This window comes from Oncorhynchus kisutch, linkage group LG2 (genome assembly GCF_002021735.2).
Source record: "Oncorhynchus kisutch isolate 150728-3 linkage group LG2, Okis_V2, whole genome shotgun sequence".
Classification (NCBI taxonomy): Eukaryota; Metazoa; Chordata; class Actinopteri; order Salmoniformes; family Salmonidae; genus Oncorhynchus; species Oncorhynchus kisutch.
The window spans coordinates 41,750,242-41,773,857 of NC_034175.2; the positions used below are offsets into that span (position 1 = coordinate 41,750,242).

The 23,616-nt window shown below is 43.7% G+C and overlaps 1 protein-coding gene across 5 annotated transcripts in view; it reads left to right on the plus strand.

Annotated features, from left to right (window-relative positions):
• LOC109866085 (protein TANC1) overlaps positions 1 to 23,616 on the plus strand; it is a 267,888-nt gene that overhangs the window by 152,696 nt on the left and 91,576 nt on the right. For all 5 annotated transcript variants that reach the window (XM_031794472.1, XM_031794469.1, XM_020454642.2 and 2 more), the window contains 2 exons: positions 3,435 to 3,657; positions 11,566 to 11,889. In XM_031794472.1, the coding sequence (XP_031650332.1) occupies positions 3,435 to 3,657; positions 11,566 to 11,889 (547 nt within the window). The remainder of the gene's footprint in view (positions 1 to 3,434; positions 3,658 to 11,565; positions 11,890 to 23,616) is intronic.

Sequence of the window (23,616 nt, forward strand, 5' to 3'; positions counted from 1 at the left end):
AGATGAATATGGGAAACCTGTAATTATATTTTCTGATACGCTACAGTCAAATGTTGGCACCAGTAGAGCTATGTAAACCACGCCCCTCTGCAAACATGCCTTCTGCGATGTTGGTTACAAGGTGGTACTTATTTAAATTGGGTAAGAGAATAAGACTTTACCATTGGTGTATTAAAATTTGAGATTTTGTGACGCCACAAAATCCCTTAATAATCCAGCCTCCCGAATCAAGGCGTTTGACACGGGGGAAGGGGACCAGTAATTTTATGATGCAACTTTTAGTCGAGTAATCAATTTATTAATGTAGAATCAACAGTTATTTTTTATACTTTGGTCATCCTACTTTGATCTGGTTTTATCCAAATATCATCCAATTGAATGAAAAACATGATTTTGACTGTGTATGACCTTTAACTATTCCCTATCCCATTGACTTCTACACTGCTGTTTTACCATCAGAGTTTAAAAGCATCATCTCTTTAATTCTCCCTTAGAGTAAATGCCATTAAGCTATTATGTTATCAGCGTGGTATGTTGGGTGATGTAAGTTGCCTTATCCTTTGCTCCACATTACATGGGTCCTATTCAATAGGCACCAAACGGAAGAAAACAGACTGAAACAGGGAGGGACTACCTCCTGGTTTTCCATTGCCAAAACATTTTTTGTTGTTGTGTTCCGTTATGAATTTGACCCTGATCACCATTTAGCTAGAGTGTGACATCGTGATGTAGATGGGAAACGATGAGGAAGAGTTAGCATGCAGAACCCTTTGGTGAGGCAGTGTTAGAAGGCTCTTGGACTGTGTCCCAAATAGCACCCTATTCAAATTAAACCAAATCACATTTTATTTGTCACATACACATGGTTAACAGATGTTAATGAGAGTGTAGCGAAATGCTTGTGCTTCTAGTTCCGACAGTGCAGTAATATCTAACAAGTAATCTAACAAATTCACAACAACAACACACAAATGTAAAGGGATGGAATAAGAATTTTTTACATATAAATATATGGATGAGCGATGGCCATGCGACATAGGCAAGATGCCATAGATGGTATTAAATACAGTATATACATATGAGATGAGTAGGATATGTAAATATTATTACAGTGGCATTATTTAAAGTGACTAGTGATACCTTTCTTAAAGTGGACGGTGATTTGGGTCTGTATGTTGGCAGCAGCCTGTCTATGTTAGTGATGGCTGTTTAACAGTCTGATGGCCTTGATATAATATATATATATATATAGTTCCCTACCCATAGGGCTCTGGTCAAATGTAGTGCACTAAGAAGGGAATAAAGTGTCATTTGGGAGCAGGCATGTAGCACACCTCTAGGCGATAATGCTAACCAGCCATCAAGCACTCATCCTGACCTAGGCTACACACTGGATGGCATAGGGAGAGAGAGGCAGTGGAGAGGAGAATACAAGTGACACACCTAAAGGTTGGGGTTGTGGCATTAGCACTTCTAATGAACATGGTGATCAATCATGGGTTGAGTTATTCTGGTGAGTAGTCAGATTGTTAGTTGGTATTCAGTTGTTCTAGTTCAGGTCTAGTCTACAGCCTGGGCCTATATTCATCATCCATCTCAGACTAGGTGTACTGATATAGGATCAGTTTCAGCTTTTAGATCATAATGAATCCTATTCCATATTATGGAAAGGAGGGAACTGATCCTAGATCAGCACTCCTACTCCGATATACAGGTCCTGGAGTCATTTTAGGCCTGAGTTTGCTGTTTTGAAAGCCTCGCTTTGTGTGTCATGCTCACATGTAAACTGCTCATTTATTTCCTCAGGAATTTGCATTGCTTGCGCATGATTCGGGTTATTTGCTCAGGTTTTAAAAAAGCTATTTGACTTGACTCATATTTTCCAGTCTGCTCCATATAAGGAGACACGCTCAATATTCCCAAGTGAAAAATATGAACAGGTTTTTATTGTTAAACTTTGTAGCTATGAGATTCCATTCATACTGATTGCAGTAGTTGTCTTTCCTTGGCTCAATGCTCTACTCTCAGCTCTTTCTCTTCCTCTGTTGTCACGTTTTATTATGTTGTTGTTGTTGATGAGGACAATGATGACGACAACTTCATAGGCCTATGTGCCTTATCTTTGTAAATACCCATGCATTTCAGTAATGAACTGAAATTAAAAAAAGAAACGTCCCTTTTTCAGGACCCTGTCTTTCAAAGATAATTTGTAAAAATCCAAATAACTTCACAAATCTTCATTGTAAAGGGTTTAAACACTATTTCCTAGTGAGGCATGAGGACTGCAGATGTGGCCAGGGCAATAAATTGCAATATCCGTACTGTGAGACGCCTAAAACAGTTCTACAGGGAGGCAGGATGGACAGCTGATCGTCCTCGCAGTGGCAGACCACGTGTAACAACACCTACACAGGATCGGTACATCCTAACATCACACCTGCGGGACAGGTACAGGATGGCAACAACAACGTCCTGAGTTACACCAGGAACGCACAATCCCTCCATCAGTGCTCAGACTGTCTGCAATAGGCTGAGAGAGGCTGGACTGAGGGCTTGTAAGGCCTGTTGTAAAGCAGGTCCTCACCAGATATCACTGGCAACAACGTCGCCTATGGGCACAAACCCACCGTTGCTGGACCAGACAAGACTGGCAAAAAGTGCTCTTCACTGACGAGTCATGGTTTTGTCTCACCAGGGGTGATGGTCGGATTCACGTTTATCGTCTAATGTATGAGCGTTACACCTATGCCTGTATTCTGGAGCGGGATCGATTTGGAGGTGGAGGGTCCGTCATGGTCTGGGGCTTTGTGTCACAGCATCATCGGACTGAGCTAGTTGTCATTGCAGGCAATCTCAATGCTATGCATTACAGGGAAGACATCCTCCTCCCTCATGTGGTACCCTTCCTGCAGGATCATCCTGACATGACCCTTCAGCATGACAATGCCACCAGCCATACTGCTCGTTCTGTGCATAATTTCCTGCAAGGCAGGAATGTCAGTGTTCTGCTATGGCCAGCGAAGAGCCCGGATCTCATTCCCCAGAAATATCCGGGAAATTGCAGGTGCCTTGGTGGAAGAGTGGAGTAACATCTCACAGCAAGAACTGGCAAATCTGGTGCAGTCAATGAGGAGGAGATGCACTGCAGTACTTAATGCAGCTGGTGGCCACACCAGATACTGACTGTTACTTTTGATTTTGACCCCCCCCCCCTTTATTCAGGGGCACATTATTCAATTTCTGTTAGTCACATGTCTGTGGAACTTGTTCAGTTTATGTCTTAGTTGTTGAATCTTGTTATGTTCATACAAATATTTACACAAAAAAATAAGCACAGTTGACAGGTAGAGGACGTTTCTTTTTTTTGCTGAGTTTATATTTGACTGCCATGTGGGATCAATAAAACAAAATAAAATGTGTTTCTCCTTCTCCAGTGCTCAGTGACTAGTCAGGGTATCAGTCCCTGCTCCAGTCTGACCAGTAGCACGGCGTCCCCCTGCACAGAGAGCCCGTGCTCCACCCTGAACAGCAACGCCAGCCACAGCCTCAGACACAGCAGCAGCGGTCACAGCAAAACTCCTCTGAGTCACTCCAGCCCCTGTGGAACCATTGCCAGCCCCAGCTCCACGCTCGAGAGCAAGGACAGCGGGATCATAGGTGAGCGACACTCGGGTTGCGTCTCAATTGGAACCTTATTCCCTATGCAGTGCACTACTTTTGACCAGGGCCCTTCTGGTCAAAGGTTGTGCACTATAGGAAATAGGGTGCCATTAAGGACACAGTCTCACTCATCCATCCACTCAATCAGTTACTCAGTCCCCAGTACTCAGCCTTTCCTCATCTCTTACTATTCACATTCTGCACAATGCCCACAGGAATGGACCTAGATTGTCCTCCATGCCTCTTGTGTCTCAGGAGACTAGCATCGTCAACAATCTCAACAGGGTCTGCATTACCCTGATAAGTCCAATCGATCATTATTCATATGGACTATATACATTCATCTTCTCCAAAATCTTTGATCGTTTTACTGTTTTATTGCCTGACAACTCATCCTGAATTTTATTCTGCTACTCTATCAATCGCTACATACATTTAGTCTGTATCCTAGAAGTTGTTTGTGCTGACGTCATAGTGAGGGGCCTTGTACACAACATTTTCATCAGTGATTGAATCGTCTTTAACCAATCAGAGTATCAAAGTTGACCATGTCATCATGTAGGCCGGCTCTGTCCCAACCCATCGGTTTCTGAGACCAATCAGAACGGTCAGAATATGTTTGCATTCTACAAGAGGGAGGAAGGCAAATCGAGACTCATCGTGGAGAAGAAAGCGGTGTTGCATTGCGCTGTTAGTGGTGTGTACAGTATTAAAAGGTGGTGATGGTTGAAAGCTCCAACAACATGTGGCTGTTCTGTTCCTCTACTAACAGGGGCTTTAGGAGATTTGGGGATTTACATGTGCTGACAGGAAGATGGGTTTTTACTGTATTCAATTCCTTTGTGGTTTCTGCTTATAGGTTCCAGAGACTGTCAAACCTACTAGAAATTCATTCGGTATTCTGAATTGTACCTTTTTTATTGGCCAAAAATGCTAGTCATGCAACATTGTGTGTTGTTTTTTTGTTGTTTTTTTTACCCCCTTTTTCTCCCCAATTTCGTGGTATTCAATTGTTAGTATTAACTGTCTTGTCTCATCGCTGCAAGTCCCGTACGGACTTGGGAGAGGCAAAGGTCGAGAGCCATGTGTCCTCCGAAACACAACCCAACCAAGCCGCACTGCTTCTTAACACAGCATGCATCCAACCCGGAAGCCAGCTGCACCAATGTGTCGGAGGAAACACTGTACACCTAGCGACCTGGTCAGTGTGCACTGCGCCCGGCCCGGAGACAAGGATATCCCTACCGGCCAAGCCCTCCCTAACCCGGACGACACTAGGCCAATGGTGCGCCGCCCCATGGGCCTCCCGGCGACAGAGCCTGGCCTCGAACCTAGAGTCTCTGGTGGCACAGCAGAGCACAGCCTTAGACCACTGCGCCACCCGGGAGGCCCCGTAAGTGTTTTTATTTTTATGTCTGGTTATTGACATATGTTTTTCAAGGCTCCAGTTGATTTGGACCAAAATAAAACAAAACAAACCTCACTAAGACATTACAATCCTAGTAGATTAACCCAAGTAGACAAATTTGGCCTATATCAAAGTAAAATGAAGGAAAAAGACCTGTTGCAATAGCCTCTGCTGAAATCGTGAGTTTCACCAGTGTTTCAACCTTTTTGTACCATTTTGTGGCCAATACAGACTTGGTTGGTTGGCAGTAATACTTTGCATCTCCCGAATGCAAATTCTGTGCTGCTGTTGACATAATTGATAACTGTGACTCATATTCCTCCTAACCCCCCTGTGCAATATCATAGCTGCTAAATAATTCATGCTGGCTGTGATATTGTATCTGCCATTGTAAAGCAGCGTGAATAACCCTGTGCCGTGCCCAGCTACTGCCTACATACAGTTGAAGTTGGAAGTTTATATACACTTAGGTTGGAGTCATTAAAACTTGTTTTTCAACCACTCCAGAAATGTCTTGTTAACAAACTATAGTTTTGGCAAGTCGATTGGGACATCTACTAAAGTAATTTTTCCAATAATTGTTTACAGACAGATTATTTCACTTATAATTCACTGTATCACAATTCCAGTGGGTCAGACGTCTACATACGTCTACATACACTAAGTTGACTGTGCTTTTCAACAGCTTGGAAAATTCCAGAAAATGATGTCATGGCTTTAGAAGCTTCTGATAGGCTAATTGACATCATTTGAGTCAATTGGAGGTGTACCTGTGGATGTATTTCAAGGCCTACCTTCAAACTCAGTGCCTCTTTGCTTGACATCATGGGAAAATCAAAAGAAATCAGCCAAGACCTCAGAAAATAAATTGTAGACCTCCACAAGTCTGGTTCATCCTTGGGAGCAATTTCCAAACGCCTGAAGGTACCACGTTCGTCTGTACAAAGAAAAGCTGAAATAAATCATTCTCTCTCTAATATTATTCTTACATTTCACATTCTTAAAAGGAAGTGGTGATCCTGATCTAAATTAACCTAAGACAGGTAATTTTTACAATGATTAAATGTCAGGAATTGTGAAAAACTGAGTTTGAATGTAGTTGACTAAGGTGTATGTAAACTTCCGACTTCAACTCTACCTACTGCCCAGGTTGAGGCTGAGAGATGTTTCCTAAGCGTCTCAGAGTAGAAGTGCTGATCTAGGATCAGGTCCCTGTCCATGTCAGTTTATTCATTGTGATATTTAAGGGAAAACGGATCCTAGATCAGCGGTCCCACTCTGAAACGCTTGATACATATAGTCCAGCCAACTTCAGATCACTCGGACCAATTTTTTCTTCTGTGGAATCAGTACTGTAGAACTCAATGCTTCTAGGCAAGTCTAGCGGCCTCATGGTTTCTCCTTCAAACACCTAAAATTCTGTTTGTTGTCGGAGGACAAGCTATAACATTGGTCCGGAACTTCCCCCTAGTGAGTAGGGCTTCTTGGGTTATTTAAAAGGCAGAGGGAGAAGCCAAGTAGGCTGCGTAACTAATGGCACCCTATTTCATAGTGCTCTGGTCAAAAATAGTGAACTATATAGGGAATAGGGTGCCATTTGGGACGTATATGTTGTGTCCATGAGACTGATTCCCAGCTCTGATGAATAGTAGTCAGGGCCTTTGAAGTGGTTGAAACGGACTGTGGAAGAAGCAGGATAAGAGAACGCAAGAAATCATTTACTTCAAAAACACATATTAATTTGGCTGGTTTTTAAACAGCACGTTGGGTGGGATGGTATGGAGCCTACTGCAGAGTGTGTGTTGACATGTGAAAATCTGCAGCTGCTGTTGTGAGGTGGGGCCGAGGGAGGGAGGGAGGAAGGGCATCGCAAGGAGGGGACTTAACAGGAATGGTCATAAGTAGTTATTCATGTTGTAATTAATGATCATGACAAGTTATTAATGTTTTATACAACAGGTGGGTCTAATCATGAATGGGGATTGGTTAAAACCGCATTCCAGACGGTTTCTATTCCATAAGTTACCACCGACTAAATCTATGACGTTAAAATGCCCATTTACTCTGTTCCATCTGACTGCGCATTTCACTATCTCATCATCTCAGCCAGGCAATTTATAAACTTGATCTCCACTATAAAAATGACTTGCCTAGTTAAATAAAGGTTCAATTAAAAAAATCAAAAAGCATCTAGACATTATCTCACATTTCTTTTACGCTAACATTTAGTTTTCTACGGCGGATATTTGTATAAACCTTGCTGTCTGTCTCTGCGACTTATGCAACATTGTTTCAATATTCAAATTCAATCTCCAGCTGTCCCTTAGTAATGAATGTGACGAGAGTCAGAACAAGACGGACAGACAGGCAGTGTTTCTCAGCCAATCAAAATTCTGAATCAGCATACTTTTTTGGGATAGACAGTACCAGTCAAAATTTGGACACATCAAGGGTTTTTCTTTATTTGTACTATTTTCTACAGTGTAGAATAATAGTGAAGACATCAAAACTATGAAATAACACATATGAAATCATGTAGTAACCAAAAAACGTAGTTACTTCATTGATATTCTGGCTGCACTGTTTGACATGTCTATAAGTTAGCTGTAGTTGGCTAGCTAGCAAACAAAGGATAAGAATATTGCCAGCCAGTATGGCAATGGAACATTTAGAACAAATGACTGGGTCGCGTCCCTAGATAGAGAACAAAAAGACTGAACAACTGGGTCACGTATCTAGATACAGAACAAAAAGATTGAACAACTGGGTCACGTCTCTAGATACAGAACCAAGAGACGGAACGACTGGGTCGAGTCTCTGGCAACCAAACCAATAAAAAGAACAACCAGCCAGCTTGGGTAGCAACCCTAGATTTGTGTTGGGACTATATCTTGTGGAAGGATGAAATAGTATAAATAAATACATCAAAATAATATTTTTACTGAAAATATGCCAACCATTATTTGAATATGTTGGTAACCCGTTGTATAAAAAGTGATAATGCCCTTGAAGCCGGTCCTTGACTTCATCTCGGGCTTAACAACACCCGTGCCAATTTATCCTCAAAAAACACAGACTTCGAGGGCGTTATCACTTAAGTAAATAACGGCGATAACCAGTTATTCATGTTGTTAATAATGGTGATACCCAGTTATTAATGTTGTAAATAATGGTGATAACCAGTTATTCATGCTGTAAATAATGGCGATAACCAGTTATTGATGTTGTAAATAACGGCGATAACCAGTTATTTGTGTTGTAAATAATGGTGATAACCAGTTATTCATGTTGTAAATAACGACGATAACCAGTTATTCATGCTGTAAATAACGGTGCTAACCAGTTATTCATGTTCTAAAGCAGAGTGAGGAGATGGTAAAGCTAGTGTAAGAAGGTAGGCTGTTTTACCTTTTTATTCAGGGATTTCTGAATTGCTGAATATTTGCACAAGCATCAGGCTAGTTATCCCAGACGTATTTGTTATGTTATTATTAGTGACGGTGCAACACAAAGCACAGTTATGAAATCCAGATTAGCTATGTGGTACAGTGGGTCTACTCTAAAGCTGCCAAAAACAGACGCATTTCCTCTGACTGCACATGTGACAGTCAAAAATTGTGCACTATATAGGGGATAGGGTGCAATTTCGGAAGCATTCCCATGTTTAGCCCAGCTGCCAGTTGGTGGCTTTTGCCTTTCCCCTCAGCTTTTAGTGATTCTGTTTGGCATGGTCAGCCAGGCCTGAGGAGAGGATTAAAAGGGGATTTGCTTTCATGTAAGCAAACACCTGTTTAAAGTCTTCAAATGGAAGTTTGAAGTCAAATGGTATCTTTCCCAGAATTCCCAGGTTTTCCAGAGATCTTGGTTGGAGGATTCCTTGCTTATTCCCTCCTGATTCCGGGAACCTTCCGTCTTGAATTTCTGGAAAATGCGGGAATTTTGGGAAAGTAACCGTAATTTTGCAACCCTACTACAGTATCAACTTCAGCTTGATCACACCATGTTTGTAACGCTCGTCGTTGGAATGAGGTGAGGACCAAAGCGCAGCGTGGTAAGTGTTCATCATATATTTATTAAACTGAGAACACTAAACAAAATAACAAAGGAGAAACGAAATGAAACAGTTCTGAAAAGTGACATACACATAAAAGAAAATAATCACCCACAAAACACAAGTGGGAAAAGGCTACCTAAGTATGATTCTCAATCAGAGACAACTAACGACACCTGCCTCTGATTGAGAACCATACCATACCAGACCAAACGCAAAACACAACATAGAAAAAGGAACATAGACAACCCACCCAACTCACGCCCTGCACATACTAAAACAAAGACATAACAAAAGAACTAAGGTCAGAACGTGACAGTACCCCGCCCCGCCCCCAAAGGTGCGGACCCCGGCCGCAAAACCTGAACCTATAAGGGAGGGTCTGGGTGGGTGTCTGTCCTCTGTGGAGCCTCTGGTGCGGGACGTGGACCCCACTCCACCATAGTCTTTGTCCGCCTCCTAACCTGCCTCCGTGGCCTCTTTAGAGCGACGACCCTTGCCACGGACTGAGGACCCTAGCCACGGGTCCCGAATGGGCGGGAGACTCCGGCAGCTCCGGAGTGACTGGCGATTCCGGTAGCATCCGAGTAACGAAACGGCTCTTGCAGATCCTGACTGACTGGCGGCTCTGGCAGCTCCTGACTGACGGGCTACTCTTTTATTTTTTATTTTTTTATTTAACCTTTATTTAACCAGGTAGGCTAGTTGAGAACAAGTTCTCATTTGCAACTGCGACCTGGCAGCTCCTGACTGACGGGCGGCTCTGGCAGCTCCTGACTGACGGGTGGCACTGGCAGCTCCTGACTGACGGGCGGCTCTGGCAGCTCCTGACTGACGGGCGGCTCTGGCAGCTCCTGACTGACGGGCGGCCCTGGCAGCTCCTGTCTGACGGGCGGCTCTGGAAGCTCCTGACTGACGTACGGCTCTGGCAGCTCCTGACAGACGGGCGGCTCTGGCAGCTCAGGACAGACGGGCGGATCTGGCAGTGCTGGACAGGAGGGAGACTCTGGCAGTGCTGGACAGGAGGGAGACTCTGGCAAATCAGGACAGACGGGAGACTCTGGCAGCTCAGGACAGACGGGAGACTCTGGCAGCGCTGAACAGGCGGGAGCACCTGTAGGGAGGAGACGGAGAGACAGCCTGGTGCGCGGGGCTGCCACTGGATGCCTGGTGCGTGGAGGAGGCACCAGATAGACCGGACCGTGGAGGCGCACTGGAGGTCTCGAGCACCGAGCCTCTACCTGGCTGGATGCTCCCCGTAGCCAGGCCAGTGTGGCGAGGTAGAATAGACCGCACTGGGCTGTGCTGGGGAACCAGGGACACCATGCGCAGGGCTGGTGCCATGTACCCCGGCGCGAGGAGACGCACTGGAGACCAGATGTGCAGAGCCGGCTTCATGGCACCTGGCTCGATGCCCACTCTAGCCCGGCCGATACGAGGCGCTGCTATGTAGCGCACCGGGCTATACCTGTGCACCGGGGATGCCTCTCGGCATAACACGGTGCCTGCCCGGTCCACCTCTCTCCACGGTAAGCACGGGAGTTGGCTCATGTCTCCTACCTGACTTAGCCACACTCCCTGTGTGCCCCCTCCCAAGAAATGTTTGGGGCTGCCTCTCGTCCCAACCGCGCTGCCGTGCTGCCTCCTCACACCACCGCCGCTCAGCTTTAGCTGCCCCCAGCTCTGCCTTGGGGCAGGGCGATATTCCCCAGCCGGTGCCCAGGGTCCCTTGCCGTCCAAAATCTCCTCCCATGTCCAGGAGTCTTGCGATTTCGGCCGCTGCCCGTTACCACGCTGCTTGGTCCTGAATGAGGTGAGGACCAAAACGCAGCGTGGTAAGTGTTCATCATATATTTATTAAACCAAGAACACTCAACAAAATAACAAAGGAGAAACAAAACAAAAGAGTTCTGAAAGGTGAGAGACAATCAGAGACAACTAACGACACCTGCCTCTGATTGAGAACCATACCATACCAGGCCAAACGCAAAACACAACATAGAAAAAGCAACATAGACAACCCACCCAACTCACGCCCTGACCATACAAAAACAAAGACATAACAAAAGAACTAAGGTCAGAATGTGACAATGTTCTATTAGATAGATGACAGTACTGTTTGGAGGCAAACATATTTGATGTACAGTGTACACTTTTGAGTATTCTAAGCTACTCCATTCAAGATACCTTTAATAAGGGAAAATAATGGTGGTTAATACAAAGACTACCCCACCATGCCAGCTCTGGATAATTCTCATTAGTTGGAACTATTAGTTGGAACTAATTATCAGATCAGGTGGAGGGTGTTGATAAGGTCAATGAAAACAGAGTGGTATCGCTGAAGACGCACAGAATTCCTGATAATGACAATGATGTACTGCACCTATTCTTCTCTCTCTCTCTCTCTCTCTCTCTCTCTCTCTCTCTCTCTCTCTCTCTCTCTCAGCCACCATCACAAGCTCCTCGGAGAATGACGACCGCAGCGGCTCCAGCCTGGAATGGAGTAAAGATGGCAGCCTGAGGAGCAGCGGGCACCATGGCCTGGCGCCCAGCGTGCGGGCCGATACGTGCTCTCCCGTGGCGGAGGAAGACTCCAGTGGGCCCCCAGAGACCCCCACCCCATCTAGGACAGAGCACCCCACAGGCTCCTCAGCGGGGGCTGCAGGAGGAGCAGCAGTAAGACCAAGCCACCCACCAGAGGGCCCCGTTCCATACCCCACAGCACACACCTCCTTGTCCCTCATGTTGCCGCGGCCGAACTCTGTTGCAGGTAAGAAGCCTTGGCTTTGGGTGATTCATTATGCGGAGAAGGGATATTATCAGGACTTGCATGCTGGTTTGAGTTCACTGGACTTGTATACTGGTTTGAGTTATCTGGATTATCTACTGGTTAGAGTTTTCCAGACTTCTACACTGATTTGAGTTATATGGTCTTGGTTTTGGTTATCTGGACTTGTACACTGGTTTTGAGTTATTTGGACTTGTACACTGGTTTGAGTTATCTGGACTTGTATACTGGTTTGAGTTAGTATCGGGTCATCAGAGGAAGTGCTCCTTGATCCTTGCTCAGTGAATCTTCATTCAAATGTGACTCAGTTCATCTTGAATTTGTGTCTGCATTATCTCCTTAGGAAGATCTCTTAACCTGGAAAGGAAGGTGTTAGTCTGTGACCCTTTAGGACCCAACAGTGTCTGTACTTCACAGAACGTCCTGACTCAGGTCCTCAGAGAGCCAGCTATGCCACGGTGCCCTGTGTGACTGTGGAGCTGACTGAAACACAACTCTGTCCTTTTCCCGGCTGACCAAGTGAGAGGGAAATGGAGAGAAGAAAACATGGGTGGAAAAGGCTTTGATGTGTCAATTCAACAGACAGAAAGAGAGAAGGAGAGAAATATATTTTTTGTATATTATCTACCTCACTTGCTTTGGCAATGTTAACATATGTTTCCCATGCCAATAAAGCCCCTTGAATTTAATTGAATTGACATTGAGAGAAGTGAGTGAGTGAGTGAGTGAGTGAGTGAGTGAGTGAGTGAGTGAGTGAGTGAGTGAGTGAGTGAGTGAGTGAGTGAGTGAGTGAGTGGAAAAGAGAGAGAGAGAATTGTACTGTTTGTTCTACAGCTAGCTGTTTGTACACAATGTGCATACACAGTGGATTTTACACACTGTTTGCTCTTAGTGCACAAAACATTCATCTTTACTGCATGCTGATAAATCTATAACATTGCCATATAAAGAGTATAGAAGTGCATACAGGGCATTGTGTGGAGAATTCACTAAGGCCTCTTGCATTTAACGACCTAATTATTCCAATAACTCATAACCTGTTTTAACATCTTCTGTTGTTTTGGTCCGATGCAGCTCAAACAGCATGGACACACACACACGGACAAGCACACACTCACGGACATTCACTGCCTCGTAAAGCTAACAGCCCAGGAGCCATCGGCCCTTTCTTTGCTCTCGGATGAGGAGTTTGTTATGCAGTGTTGCCCCTGAGGACTGAGTTGGATTCACACCTCTGATTTTATGGTTGGTTACGTTGCCCTGGGAGCAGACAGCAATGCCATGGAAAGACAAGTTAATTTATGGTCCAAATGAACCTGCTCTGTCACCAGGGGCCAGGGATACGAGTGGGGCTTGAGACGCTTCCCAAATGGCACCCTAGTCACTTCGTATATAATGAATAAGGTGCAATTTGGGATAATTATTTTCCACTTGCTCTTTTACGAGAGGACTATAGTAGGTTAAATGTGATGTCTTAATTAGGTTAATACATTGTATGTGCATGAATCAATGCATGATAGAGAGAGACTATAAGGGTGAGAAGAAGTGAGATCACTGATTTACTTATTTTCCGTCAGTGGGAGAAGGTTGAACGTCATCTTGCGCTTTTGTAATCACGAGGAAGTTGGATGAAGCCATTACCTTTGTTTGAGTACCAAATGGCATCCTATTCCCTATATTATGCACTACTTTTGACCAGGACCTAAAGGGCTCTGGTCAACGTAGTGCACTGTATAGGGCGGCCTTATCTGTAGCTTCATACCAAACATTCTATATGGAGAGTATCCCACAGTCATACAGAGCTATCCAGTTGATTCTCTTGTCGTCCTATGATTGCCCCTTTCCTGTCCCTGTCACACACCAGTCTGTCACATCAAAGATGTCTGGCCATAATCTGTAGGGCACACTGATAGAGAGGGACTGACTGATAGCGAGTGATAGCGGGGGAGAGAGAGAAAGAGAGACAGTGGGCAGACTGAGAATGAGAGCGAGAGAGAGAGGTGTGATGTGATGTGATGCCAGGCCGTGTCGTAGAGGAGAGGACTCGTAATGAAATTCCCATGGTCTGATTGTTGCCAAAGTGCTGAAAGTCAAGCTGTCATTGATTGGAGCTCCTTAACTAGGTCTGTGATGGTCATGGAATTTTGGATGATGGTTATTGGTCAGCCAAATGACCGCAGTCACTGGAATAACGTATAAAATCATAATAATTAAAAAGTCCGCTCCTGACTGCATGTGCTGCTGCATGGAGGGGGGCGTTGATCTGCCAGGAGAGTGAGAGAGGGATTTGAGGCGATATGTTTGAATACTGCATCCTGTGACTTGTTACCGGGCAGACTAGAGTCTAATTTGAGTCCAGAGGATGGCGTTGCCTATGCAACCAACAATTGTTTGCTACAACACCCTGCATGTTTCAGCAAGGGGCAACAAAGTTTCATCACGTTGTAGAGTCCATGTTATAGCAGAAATCGACTCAACCGCACGGATGCCCGGCCATCCCATCTTCAGTCAGCTGTTCGTTCCACACAAAACATTTCTTTTTACTCTTCTAATTACGTTGGTAACCAGTTTATAATAGCAATAAGGCACCTCAGGGGGTTGTGGCATATGGCAAATATACCACAGCTGAGGGCTGTATCCAAGCACTCCAGGTTTGTTTGTGCCTAAGAACAGCCCTTAGCCGTGGTATATTGGCCATATACCACACCCCCTCTGGCCTTATTGCTTAACTGTACCAGCCCTAGCCTTAACACGCTGTGAGGCAGTGTTCCTACCAGGACTTCAGGAGTTTAGAGTTGTAATAGCTGCTGTCTCTCTGTTGCTCTGCTGACCTGCTGGCTCAAAGTTGAACTATTATGGACTGGACAGACACCATATAGAATGTCAGCTCACCTGCTAGGTGTCTACAAACGATGCTGATTCAACATGTAGAATCGTTGGGAAATGAACCGAGAATTACGGCTAATGTTCTGTGATCAGAGGTGATAGGACCACTGTTTTTAACCATCTGTTTTGTCCTTTAGACTTCTTTCTGTCTGCACATATAGAAGCGTTTGACCCCTTCTCAGGTTGTTGGATGTTTTTAGCCTGAGAACAAAGGGTCCATTTCTCTGGGTGAATTAGTGGAGTCTGTCTAATGTCCCACAGCCCTGCTAAAATGTGAGATATACACAGGGAATGTATCTGTGTTGCTCAGAAGTATCATTTGCGCTGTGCGTGATTACAGCGGACATCGTGTCTGGCCTGCTACAATCGAGCTACTGCTGTGGGAAATCCAAGCAGTACTGTCTGCACATTAAGCGGTGGCTAACTGGCTAGGTCCAGATCCACACCAATACACCACCTGTCTGAGTGAGAAGACAGAAACCTGAATAATACTCATTAAACCAAACCACCTAATTTCTTTGCTCATAAAATCAAACAAGCGGTTTGCCGTTTTCTCAGGGCAAAGCAAGACTCAAGTCGATTGACCCACCATGAGCGGACAAATATGCTTAATTCAAATCAAAACACAGACAAACTCACAACATAACACTGACAATATGATCATTTATTTTTGTACAATCCCCCTCTGGCTGCTGCTTGTCTTGTCTAGTCAGACCCTGCTGGAAGACTGGACTTTATAGGGGATATTTTCCTATTTTTGCTGTGATTTTGATTGACTCTCATGGCTTGTAAGCCCCTCCAAAATCTGTTGGAATAAATCCCTAATTGTATTGTCTCTCAGCAGGACATGTCTGTAAAGCTGCTTTTTACTCCATCCATTCTGCATAGTAATGTTGTTGTATATGTGTCTGAGTCACAATGCCTCCATTGAAATGTGCCATTTGTTTCCATCTCAAATGTCACCATATTCCCTGTATAGTGCACTCATTTTGACGAGGGCCCATAGGGTGCCATTTAGGACGCACACTTTGAATTATTAAGGCAGTCAGACTGGCAAAAAGCCACACAACCGGTCCGGGCATCATCCCATTTCTATTCATTTAAAACCCCCCCAATATAAATGAGATGCGACGGGGAATGAGACTGTGGGTTTAATTATAAATGACTGTAACATTGGAAGCCTAATCATAAGTTAGTGATGTCACACTCACACACAGCCCCTAATCTGACAGCTGTCACACTCTCACTACCTCTCGTTGCTATGGCTGGGAAATTAACCCGCGCCATTGGGGGATTTCAGCAACAGTTCCAGCTGCACAGAGTTTGGCAACAGTGCCTGAATGCGGCCCAAATGGCACCCTATTCCCTATATAGTGCACCACTTTTGATGCACAGTCGCACACACTCTATGTCAGATAGTCTTAGGAAGAGACGGGTCGGAATGTTTTGCTTTCTTTCACTTGTTTTTCACATCAGACACCATAGCGCAACTCACACTACTAGAGACATAATAACTACAGAGTCATTTCTAGTGCTTAATGTTATGTTACCGGCAACAGACCACTCTATTTGGTAATGTATTGTTACTGCTAAATGCCAGCTTCACCTCTATAAGGCTGTGCTTCAAAAGTGTGCACTATATAGGGGAATAGGGTGCCGTGTGACACACAGACAGTGGCTACGGGATAAGCTTCTGAAAACATCTCAGAGATTAATCTCTCCTAGCCCAACCCACACTCTATCACAGGTGCCACCGGCTTCAAAGAGGATTGCCTTTGACACGGGCTCTGTAACGGAAACTAAATATGTAAATGTTATTATAATACTGCATGTAAAGTGGTGGCTTCAGAGAGCAGAATTCTAAATGAGAACTGAGAGGGCGAGGAAGGGAGGAAGGTAGGGACTCGGTGCAGCTGAAAGAGATCTTCTTAGTTTCTACCCCTCTGATGTGTGGGGGTACAGAGTAGAAGAAGAGGGCTCTGTCTTGGCTCTATTGTAAGCTCTTCAGATTTGGCTGAAATCCAATTTGACACCTCCATGCCTCCTTCATCCAGTGCAGATTCAGGGCTTTCGGGAAAAGAATTCAGCTCAAAGCCTTCTGTATTCTTTGTTACGCTCAAATAATAAGAATTATATTTCAAGTCATCAGAGTTAAGCCATTTACCGTGGATTAGGGAATCAAAGGCTACATTAAGACTGGCCACAGGAATCCCATGGTCCAAAGACCTCCCGTTGAACTGCTGGTGGCGATTTCTCCAGACAGTAAAACGGCATTAAGGTGGTTAGCTGTGGAATGGTTCGGCCACAGCACATAGCCAAGGGGCACTCCACTCAACCTTGGAACATGTTGATTGGTGCATTGCCTAGGCAGGCATTAGTACTATTGTGGTTCACAGTCATGTGCCAGGTGCCCAGTCTGCACAGGTAGTCTTTGTCACTGCCCTGCTGCCCTACTCAGCATTCCTTTGTGTTACGGTGTCTAGGTGATTGTTCCTTTGTGGCTGGCAGACGTCCGCTGCCCCCCCCCCCCTCCAGAGCAGAAGTAGGCATCATTGACTGCCATTGTTCCATCTCCTGGTTACTATAGATCCCTCTTCATAGGAGAATACTTTATGATTACTGGACACATAGTAACTGCAGCAAACAGCTGCGTCCCGTCTCTTAGACTGATGTCATCTCCACGAGTCCCAGATGGACACACTCAGTGGTCCCCAGGTGTTCTGCAGGTTTGCTTATGTTACAGTCATTACTTCAAATCATAAAGTAATGTGTTTTAACCACTGGTGGATGAGGTGATAAACCAGAACAGGCTTAACAGTTTTTTTATCAGCATTTATGTTTTGTCTACTCACGTATGGATTTTGTGAGGGGATTCTTTGGGTATGCTTTTATTGTCAAGTTTTCAATTTGCTCATTGAGAATGTACATATATGTGGAGTCTCACTGTTCTCTGAAGAATTCTCCACTTATTTCTCTGATGTTGATGGTGCACATGGCGTCCATTTTGTCACCTTTGACCAATGTTCCCTCTAAGCTGCGAGTGTGCGCGGGACTGCGGCAAAATCAGCCCGTGCAGAGAAGCACAAGATTGAACTTCACTCAACTTTCTAAAGTTTTCCCTGTTCGTTAACACTATCAACGTGTGCCTTTACTGTGGGAATTGGGATCGAATCAATGCAATATTAACCACTTTCCATGTAACATCCCGAAAACAAAACAAACTATACAATACTTAGAATTTGTTAGATTTAGATTTAGATTTTGTTGTAGGCATAGCGTATAGGAGTATGATTCTATTGTATTGACAGGCACTACTCAGGCCTGTACACTACACAGACCGGTGCGCCATAACCAATCAGAGCTGCAGTAGGCCTACAGTGCTTTCGGAAAGTATTCGGACCCCTTGACTTTTTCCACATTATGTTACGTTGTAGCCTTATTCAATATTATATATTTTTTATCTCATTAATCTACACACAATACCCCATAATGACAAAGCAAAAACAGGTATTTAGAAAATGTATTAAAAGAAACAATTGAAATATCACATTTCAATAAGTATTCAGATCCTTTAACCAGTACTTTGTTGAAACATCGTTGGCAGCAATTACAGCCTTGAGTCTTGAGTATGATGCTACAAGTTTGGCACACCTGTATTTGGGGAGCTTCTCCTATTCTTCTCTTCAAATCCTCTCAAGATCTGTCAGGTTGGATGGGGAGCGTCGCTGCACAGCTATTTTCAGGTCTCTCAAGATGTTTGATCGGGTTCAAGGCATGGCTCTGGTTGGGCCACTCAATGACATTCAGAGACTTTGTGTTTAGGGTCGTTGTCCTCTGAGGGTGAACCGTCGTCCCAGTCTGAGCTCCTGAGTGGTCTGGAGCAGGATTTCATCAAAGATCTCTCTTTACTGTGCTCCGTTCATCTTTCTCTCGATCCTGACTAGTCTCCCAGTCCCTGCCACTGAAAAACATTCCCACAGCATGATGCTGCCACCACCATGCTTCACGGTAGGGATGGTGCCTGGTTTCCTCCAGATGTGACACTTGGTATTCAGGCCAAAAAGTTCAATCTTGATTTCTCATGGTCTGAGAGTCCTTTAGGTGCCTTTTGGCAAACTCCAAGCGGTGCCTTTTACTGTGGGGTGTCTTCCATCTGGCCACTCTATCATAAAGGCCTGATTGGTGGGGTGCTGCAGAGATGGTTGTCCTTCTGGAAGATTCTCCCATCTCCACAGAGGAACTCTGGAGCTCTGTCAGAGTGACCCTCGGGTCTTGGTCATCTCCCTGAACAAGGCCCTTCTCCCCCGATTACTCAGTTCGGCCGGGGTGGCCAGTTCTAGAGGAAGAGTATTGGTTGTTCCAAACTTCTTCCATTTAAGAATGATGGAGGCCACTGTGTTCGTGGGGACCTTCACTGCTGCAGACATTTTTTGGTACCCTTCCCCAGATTTGTGCCTCAACACAATCATGTCTCAGAGCTCTACGGACAATTCCTTCGACCTCATGGCTTGGTTTTTGCTTTTACATGCACTGTCAACTGTGGGACCTTATATAGACAGGTGTGTGCCTTTCCAAATCATGTCCAATCAATTGAATTTACCACAGGTGGACTCGAATCAAGTTGTAGAAACATCTCAAGGATGATCAATGGAAACAGGTTGCACCTGAACTCAATTTTGAATCTCATAACAAAGGGTCTAAATATTTATGTAAATAAGTTATTTCTGTTTTTTATTTTTAATAAATGTGCAAACATTTCAAAAAAACTTTAGCTTTATCGTTATGGGGCATTGTTTGTAGCTTGATGAGGATTTTATTTAATCCATTTTAGAATAAGGCTGTAAAGTAACAACATTTGGGAAAAGGGAAGGTGTCTGAATACTTTTCGAATGCACTGTATATGCAAATAGACCATTACCATTGCCGTGCTTCTACACCTGCATTGCTTGCTGTTTGGGGTTTTAGGCTGGGTTTCTGTACAGCACTTTGAGATATCAGCTGATGTACGAAGGGCTATATAAATAAATTTGATTTGATTTGATATATGGGTTTGTGCCGTTCACTTTGAACTGGACTGTTTTACAGCATGAGCGGTCGCAATTATTATGCACTTGTTTTTAGATCAAAGTGACAGCTGCATTTACAGAGAGGAATACTATTCACCTTTCGGTGAAATTCGCCTTTTTGAATTCAAAATAGGTGACCTATATGATTCTTATAGAGCCGATGAAAAAGGTTTGGGGTGGCTTTGGATCACTACTGACTGTAAGGGAACGAGTGATGCGCGTTTGGAGCAATCTTTCAGTTTGCCAGTTACAGCAGCCCGTCCCCAGAATGATAACGAAGAGGTAGGTGAGAAGCCTGACCACGAAGACGGGGGTGAGAAGGTGATGAAGTGTACTTCATGAGCTGTAACCGAAAAACAGCTGGCATTTGGAAAGTTTGAGGTGAGGGAGAAAGTGTGGTGGAACAAGTATTGTTAAGTATCTTGTTAGCTGGATCGAATTCTCCGTAGGCTAGCCACAGAAATGTTGAGCAACATTAGCCTATTTAAAAATATAAAATAATTACCCAATTTTCGTGGTATCCAATTGGTCTTGTCCCAACACTGCAACTCCCGTACAGACTCGGGAAGGCGAAGGTCGAGAGCCGTGCGTTCCCCCGAAACACAACTCAGCCAAGCCGCAACTGCTTCTTAACACAACGCCCGCTTAACCCGGCAGCCAACCGCACCAATGTGTCGGAGGAAACACCATACAACTGGCGACCTACAGTATGTGGTTAATTTTCAGAAAGATAGAATTGGGTGAAAATGAGGTTTTAAACAAGTTGATGCCTCTATAGAGGTGAAAGGAACACCACACACTTTCCCGCTTTCTCACTTTTTCAATACAGTGGATAAAAAGGGGTATGCCAGGTGTATTCTCTGCCTGAAATAGATCAATTATGCCAACAAATGGTATCATGCTCTGCTGCTGGCACACTGTAGAACAGATGTCCACAGACAGAAAGTGTACAATGTAATAATGTGCAGTGTAGCCCAAAGATATTGCTTTAGTTGTGTTGAACTTGACAGTAACACTTGTGTGTGAGTGAGGGGGTTATTACATTTTTTACTCAGTGAACGTTATTTTTGCACACATGTAGCCTTGTGCACTTGATCAATGTCTATAGTGGCCACTATAATAGAGCAAAAATAGAATGCCTGTTTGTTTAATTCCATTTCTACTTTAAGATGGGTTTTTTCCCAAGTGCAATATTTAGATGTGTGTGTGGTCACAAGCATTCTATTATAAAGGCTGTCATGGCTAACTGCAATATTAGTGTATTATTTTTTCTTTTTTTTGACATGAATGCCATTTGCAGTAAAGTCCAGGCAACAAATAACATTGGGTTGCTTTCTTTACATTTTAGTTAGGTTCACATTAACCACTTTTTATTTTACACACAGAGATTGATCATGTAGATCATATTCTTTGTTGTTTAAAAGTTTTTCTCCCTAGCAGGGATTCTTTTTGCACAAAATGTGTAAATGTCTAGCCATCTTTGAAAAGGTCAGGTAAAGAGCTTTTTTTATGTCTTAAAGGGCCAGTGTTGTATTTTGAGACAGGCTTGAATAAAGTAAGTAGCCAATAGGCAGAGGGTAGCATAATTTGTCTTGTTCTCTGTAATAAATGGTATGGGAATAAGGATTAATTGTATTTTGTAAAGTGGTTTCTTGCATCAAACAACACAACAAAATGTTCAGTCACCTCCTTATCTGACAGACAAGTGGATAATCAGGTTCATTTGAAGCCCTGCATGTTTTTTTGAAAGTCTCATGGAATGTAGGCCTACATTGAACACAGATTGGCTGCTACTGTAGGCTGAATGATAGAACCGCTATTTCCATGTTGATCAAATGGTCACAGTAGCCTACTTGGCCACTGTTAAAACTGTAAATGAAAGCGGGTACAGCCCCAGTGCTCACAGTAAACACTCGGCGGAAGTTGCACAGCCATTTTACAAGTTTCAAGTTTGAGCTTAGCAGACCTGAAATTTGCTCAGTGCCGAAAACATATTCGAGGGAACATTGCCTCTGACCATATCTGGACATTGACTGGCTCAGTTTGGAGACTGAGGTGCACCCTTTTCCCTACACCGTGCACTATATTTGGGTGCCATTGGGGACGCAGCCTGAAAGACAACACTTTGAAAGGTCACATTGACGTGAGCCGAATTGTCCTTTTTCACAAAGTTGCCAATGGGTGAAGAAGGTTAGAGCCAGAGCAAAGATAAAGACCTCTTCTTCAGGGATCGATCGGATCCAATTTTGAGCAGCCAATTAGCATTCAACTCAGTGGTGCTTATTGATTTATATAAACCTGTGGAGAGACAACCGAGCACAGTATGCTACCAGCCTCCAGTGAGCCATCTGACAGAGTTTGACTGACAGGTCCCAACATTGCTTTGCTTTGTGGATTCGCTCCTTGTGGGACTTTATTAGCATCCTTTTTTAATTTAATCCATCACACAATTCAGAGTTCAATTGTATTCTGCCATGTAACTTCATTGAATGAACTAGAACTTGACTGTACTACATATCAGGAATATGTGGAATCTATACTTTTTTTCATGGTCTGGATCCTGGTGATCCTCAAAAGAAATTCTGTGATTGTTAGGGTAAGTGTAGCTATTAAGCCCACTTTCATCTTTGAATTCAAATAGAAAATAAAACAATTCTGCTCTTTAATATGTCAATCAATTAATCTGGTTGTCATGTCCATAGCAGTTTTTATTCTAATCCAATCAGATGTTTTATTATTAAGTTATTTACAGTTATGTGTAAATTCCCACAAGTGGCATTGTCATATTGTTGTCCTTCATTCATCCAGGTGATTATTTTTGTTGGTCCACCACCTGTACCTTTGTAATAGAACAGTAGAAAGGGAGATTTGAAACAGTCTTCAGATAGGCTTTAGGAAGTTTAACTGATGAACAAGAATATCAGCACAGCAAATGTGAATCCGGTTTCAGATATTTCATTGAAACTTGTGTGTGTGTTATGGTCTTTGTGCATGGCTTCTTATCCACAGAGGTCAGTTTTTTTTATAACCAAGTAATAACACACCTGCTTTAACTATTCACGTCTTGATTGAAGTCTATGATTAGTTGAATCAGGTGTGTACTGGTTGGCAAGAACAAAAGCCTAAATCCACATTGGTCTTTGTGGATAATATTGGACACCCCCCTGTTATGAGTGCTACTTTCATGATGAATAGTAATTATCAGTTTATTTTACTAAATTTAGATGAAGATTAATATAATCACATTTTATATAAATGTCAGTATGTACGTTTTTAAAATTAGGTGGGCTTATTTGGAACACCTATGGGCTTTCCGTACCAATTATGCTCAGTCCAGACTTTTCACGTATTTGATCAAATATTTATTTAAGAATTTAAGTAAAGTCATAAAACCTCATGTGAGAGATGAGTCTTTCATTTTATCTTAACTTTTCAAACAGAAATTAGGACAGTATATGTTAGAAATGTCTAGACTTAAATTTCGGTGGGCTTAATAGGTACCCAACTTAATTATTTCTAATAACATTGATATTGAGTCCTTCCATACATCTAGTTTGCCTGTATTGCTTGGCCAGCATTCTGGGGGATGTAGGCAGTGTAATGCAGGGCTCCAGTGAAGTTTGTGTGCTCTGGTCTGCTTTAAAGCTCTTCTGCATTCTGTTATGTGCCCTGCAGTGTCTGCAGTGTCTTCTGCCTGCACCACACTAACAGGTCAGATCTAAGTCTCTGTGCCCGCGAGGGGAGCAACTTACTCCTC